The sequence below is a fragment of the Myotis davidii genome, unplaced genomic scaffold (assembly GCF_000327345.1).
Source record: "Myotis davidii unplaced genomic scaffold, ASM32734v1 scaffold328, whole genome shotgun sequence".
In the NCBI taxonomy this organism is placed as follows: Eukaryota; Metazoa; Chordata; class Mammalia; order Chiroptera; family Vespertilionidae; genus Myotis; species Myotis davidii.
The window spans coordinates 3,424,953-3,429,431 of NW_006300373.1; the positions used below are offsets into that span (position 1 = coordinate 3,424,953).

The 4,479-nt window shown below is 61.5% G+C and overlaps 1 protein-coding gene across 1 annotated transcript in view; it reads left to right on the top strand.

Annotated features, from left to right (window-relative positions):
- The first annotated feature begins 419 nt into the window (after window positions 1–419).
- The window catches only part of IRX6 (iroquois homeobox 6), a 24,713-nt gene continuing 20,653 nt past the window's right edge, over window positions 420–4,479 (top strand). The window contains exons 1-5 of the mRNA XM_015572647.1: window positions 420–756; window positions 1,742–2,002; window positions 2,706–2,815; window positions 3,018–3,331; window positions 4,051–4,475. Of these exons, the coding sequence (XP_015428133.1) occupies window positions 712–756; window positions 1,742–2,002; window positions 2,706–2,815; window positions 3,018–3,331; window positions 4,051–4,475 (1,155 nt within the window). The 5' untranslated portion in view covers window positions 420–711. The remainder of the gene's footprint in view (window positions 757–1,741; window positions 2,003–2,705; window positions 2,816–3,017; window positions 3,332–4,050; window positions 4,476–4,479) is intronic.

Below are 4,479 nucleotides of genomic sequence, written 5' to 3' on the forward strand. Positions count from 1 at the left end.
TCTTCTCTCCCCTCTCCCCTCCGCCTTCTCCCTCTTGCATTTCTCCCCCACTTTTCTCCTCTCTTTCCTCCTGTGCCTTCTTTTGTATTCTCTCCTCCCTCGATGCCTAGGTTGCTTCTCTCCTCCTCCAGGCCGCCGGGAGGAGGTGAGCGCGCTGCGCCTGGGGCCTGCGCGGCGCAGAGGGAGGCGTTTCTCCCACTTCTCCGGGGTAATTTGGAGAGGTTGTCTGTGCGCGCGCGCGTGAATGTAAAGCGAAAAGGGGTAGGATCCAGCGCCAAGCAGAGAGGGTCAGGGTCTTTGACATTCCTCACCAGCAGCACAAACCTCCCGGAATAAGGAACCGGTGTGGGTGCCAGTGCGCGCGCGCGCACGGGCTGGCTGCGCTCCTGGACACCTCCAGACCCGCACAGCCTCGCGCCGCGCCTCGCCTCACCTGGCCTCGCCACCGCGCGCCTTTGGGAACTCGCATCCTCTCCCTTCCCCGGCTCATCCATGGGCCCTTCTGTCTTCCGGACCTCGGGAGCCGGTGGAGCGCCTTCTAGAGCGCAGGGCTTGGCGTCCGGTCTGCCCTCGGCTCTGCCTCCAGTAACGCCGAGCGGGCGGAGGACCCGACGCTGGGCACCCGCAGCCGCTTAAGGAACTGAGGCAGGACCGCGGGGGCTGAGGCGGGAACAAGCTAAAGAAGAGGAAGGCGAGCCAGGCACAGCCACCATGGCCTTCCCGCACTTTGGTCACCCGTATGGCAGCGCTTCCCAGGTAAGAGGCGCCTCCTTGCGGGGCTGGGGCGACTGGATGGAAGGGGTACCCAGTGCACCCGCCTGTCCCTGAGCGCCCTCCTCTCGAGTGGGTCCCCCGGGAAACCAGAGGCAGCAGGGACCAGGTAACTCTGACATCCTCAGGTCCTAGCCGGGAACCTTCCACTCCCCCAGCGCTAGCTGGAAAATCGGGTGACCCGAAACTTGGACTCTCTGACCCTGCGCTCAGCGAGGAGGGTGGGGCCTCTGAGAGCTGCCAGACAGGCGTCCTTACTGTGCAGATAGCCTCGGAGGCGGCCAGGAGGGTCTCAGGAAAGGAGACCCTCAGTCCAGGACTCTGTCCATCACACAACTGTCCTGCTGCTGTTCTGGTTGATTGACCTCTGTTCTTGTCTTCTCCCTTCCTTGGGTCGGTCCAAGCTCTCAGCTTCTGGTTCCTTCAGTTTCACAGGCCAGTGTGGGTGTTGTGCAGGGACCAGGGTTTCCTGGAGGAATTCTGGGGATGCCCACCACTGTTCTCCAGTTTCTTTCCAGACTGTGGGGTGTATCTTCCTGGGGTCTAGTCCCTGCCGGACCTCTGACCCGCTTGGTGACCTTGGGCCGGTCTGCACTTACTCAGGTCCTCACGCCCTTTCTGTGAAATGTGTGTCTGTCTGTGTGGGACGTGACGAAGGTCTCCAAGGCCAACTTCTAGCTCTGCCTTTGCAGACCCTGTGATGGGGAAGGGGCGGGCGTCTGCGAGGGAACCAGCCCGGTAGGTTTCTGAATGTCCTCCATGGCCGGACCCCGTGGGAACCTGAAACCCTAGCAACAGCTTAGGAGTGCCTGCCTGTAAGGGCAGTTTGGATGAGTCGAGTCTTCGGATCATTCCTGTTCAGTGCTCGGCAGAATGCTGGGCACGCGGTGGCATTTAGGTGATGTGGAATGAAGGAGCAGTCTGGTGTTCCGGTCTCTGACCTCCCATGCCTTCTCTCTCGCCCCCGTAGTTTCTGGTGTCGGCAAATTCCAGCGCCACTTGCTGCGAATCCTCCCCAAGCTCTGTCCCAGACGTGGCCTCGGGCTCCACCCCGGCGGCGGCGGCTCTCTGCTTAGCACCCTACGATAGCCGGCTGCTGGGCAGTGCACGGCCGGAGCTGGGCACAGCCTTGGGCATCTATGGAGCCCCCTACGCGGCCGCTGCAGCTGCCCAGAGCTACCCTGGGTACCTGCCCTACAGCCCGGAGCCACCCTCGCTGTATGGGGCGCTGGTGAGTGCAAGGGGTGGGACCTGGGTCTGTGCGCCAGAACCCACCCGCCCAGGGGCAGAAGCCCCAGCAGCTTCAGGTGAAATCCATTGTGACATCTCCAGGGAAAATCTAGGAAGGACGCCCAACTCCGAGGACAGGCAGTGGTTAGGATTGTGTGAAGGGGAAAAGCCCATCTTTGCACCACGTTGCAGTTTGCAGAAGCCCATGCTGCTTAGGAAATATTTGCATCTCTATTCATAGGCTAGGTGGGCAAGTCATCACTTTCCTCAATGTGCAGCTGAGGAAGCTGAGGTCAATACCTTACCCACAGTCACCGAGATAGCCAGGGTCAGGGACCAGCCCTGCTGGAAACTGAGGCAGGGAAGTCCCCCAGCTGGTGGCAGGAGGGGAGGGACACACAAGTGGTAACTGTAACAATAACCGCTAACATGTAACTACTGCTTATGCTGCACCAGGAATTCTGCCCCACGCTCTTTTTCAATAGCCCATAGGGACCATTATTATTTTCCCCAGTTAGCAAGGGGAAGCGGAGGCGTGGAGTGGTTAGCAACTGTTCCCAGGATCACACCGCCAATGCGAGGTCGTGGGTACTGGAATTTAAGCCAGACCAGACTCCTCTAGAGTTTACACCCTTAGCAACTGCCCTCCCTCGTCTCCTCCCCACATGGTGGGAGAACTGAATTCTGGCTTCCTTCCCCCCCAGAACGCACAGTATGAATTTAAGGAGACTGCAGGGAACTTCACACCCAGCCTGTCACAACCAGGAGCCTATTGTCCCTATGAGCCAACTCTGGGGCAATACCCCTATGACCGGTAAGGTGTGGGGGGCACTGGTGTCTGGCATGGAAAGTCCTGCCCCATCCACGGCCCCGTAGGGCTGATCTGGGCAGCGAGTAGGAAGGGGAATGAGCGGGGAGGGACGGGCGCAGAGCCCATTCACAGGCCACACGCCATCTCCCGCCTGCTGCCCCAGGTTGCCGGCCCCAGGACCCTGAGTCGGGTTCTCACCCCGCAGGTACGGCAGCGCGGTGGAGTTGACTGGTGCCGGGCGCAGGAAGAATGCCACCCGGGAAACCACGAGCACGCTCAAGGCCTGGCTCCAGGAGCACCGCAGGAACCCCTACCCCACCAAGGGCGAGAAGATCATGCTGGCCATCATCACCAAGATGACCCTCACCCAGGTGTCCACCTGGTTCGCCAACGCGCGCCGGCGCCTCAAGAAGGAGAACAAGATGACCTGGGCGCCCAAGAACAAAGGCGGGGAGGAGAGGAAGGCGGAAGATGGGGCCGAGGAGTCACTGGGCTGCCTACACAGTGGCGACACCAAAGGTACCAGCAGTGAGCACCACCCCAGCTGCCTGCGGGGTAGCTTTTATGGAAGGCACTGCTCCCTGACCCTGGCACGTGCATCCCCTGCAGGCCTCAGGGCCGGTGCCTGCTGGTACCCTCTGTCCCGCCTTCCCTACAGAACCAGTTTCTTCTGGACTTTAACGTGCCACCTCTGCAGGGCCCTTCCTGGCCGCCTAAGGCAGCCCAGCTCTCTGGTTCTTCTCTATGGCCAGCCCCTCCTATTTCCTTCGCCACCTTCGCACTGTGACCCCTTCAAGAACCTCAGTGCCTCCAGAAGCCCTTTCCCTGAATGAATGCCTAGGTGATGTCTGGCACATCCTTAGCCCTTCATCCATATGTGCTGAATCACATCCTACCCACCAGCCAACTGTGCGCGTGGAAATGCGGGAGAAATTATCCCCTTGCCTTTATATGGTTGAGAGAGGGAGACCCAGGTCTTAGCGACAACAACACGGTGCGGGTTCCCCTGGCCTGGGGGCGAATGGAGAGGAGGAGACATCTGGTGGGGTGGGGTCAAGGCTGAGACGGGCATTCTCTCCCTGGGGCCAGGGTGAGGGCTGGTGAGGTCAGTCTGGTGGATGACTCCCAGAACGCCCTGAGAGCAGGGCGCATCTCGCTAAAAGCTTCTGGGGAAGGGCACTCCCGCGGATTTCCCCGGGGGCCTGGCGCTTTTCTCACTCCCTCCTGATGTCCTGCAGACCTCGCTGCGAGCCGGGAAGCTCGGGGATTCCGGCTGAGTGACCCGGAGGACCTGGAGGAAGAAGAGGGGGAGGAGGAGGAGGAAGAGGAAGAAGAGGAGGCAGCGGTCCCAGCTACGGACAGGCTTGCTGAGTTCCAGATGGACGCGCAGGCTCGGGCGACGCCATGCGCTGCAGCTCCAATGGGCCGGCGGGAGCGCAGGGAGTGCGGCCTGGGGGCGCCCCGCTTCTCTTTAAATGAGCCCCCGGGATCGGGAGACGCTGACTTCCTCCAGGCGGAGCCAGGGGCCCCCACGCTGACCACGCACTACCCCTGCAGCCAGAAGCCGCGCATCTGGTCTCTGGCGCACACGGCCACGGCCAGCGCTGTCCAAGGGGCACCACCCACCCCGCCCAAGCCGCGGAGCCCCGAGTGCTGCCTGATTCTCC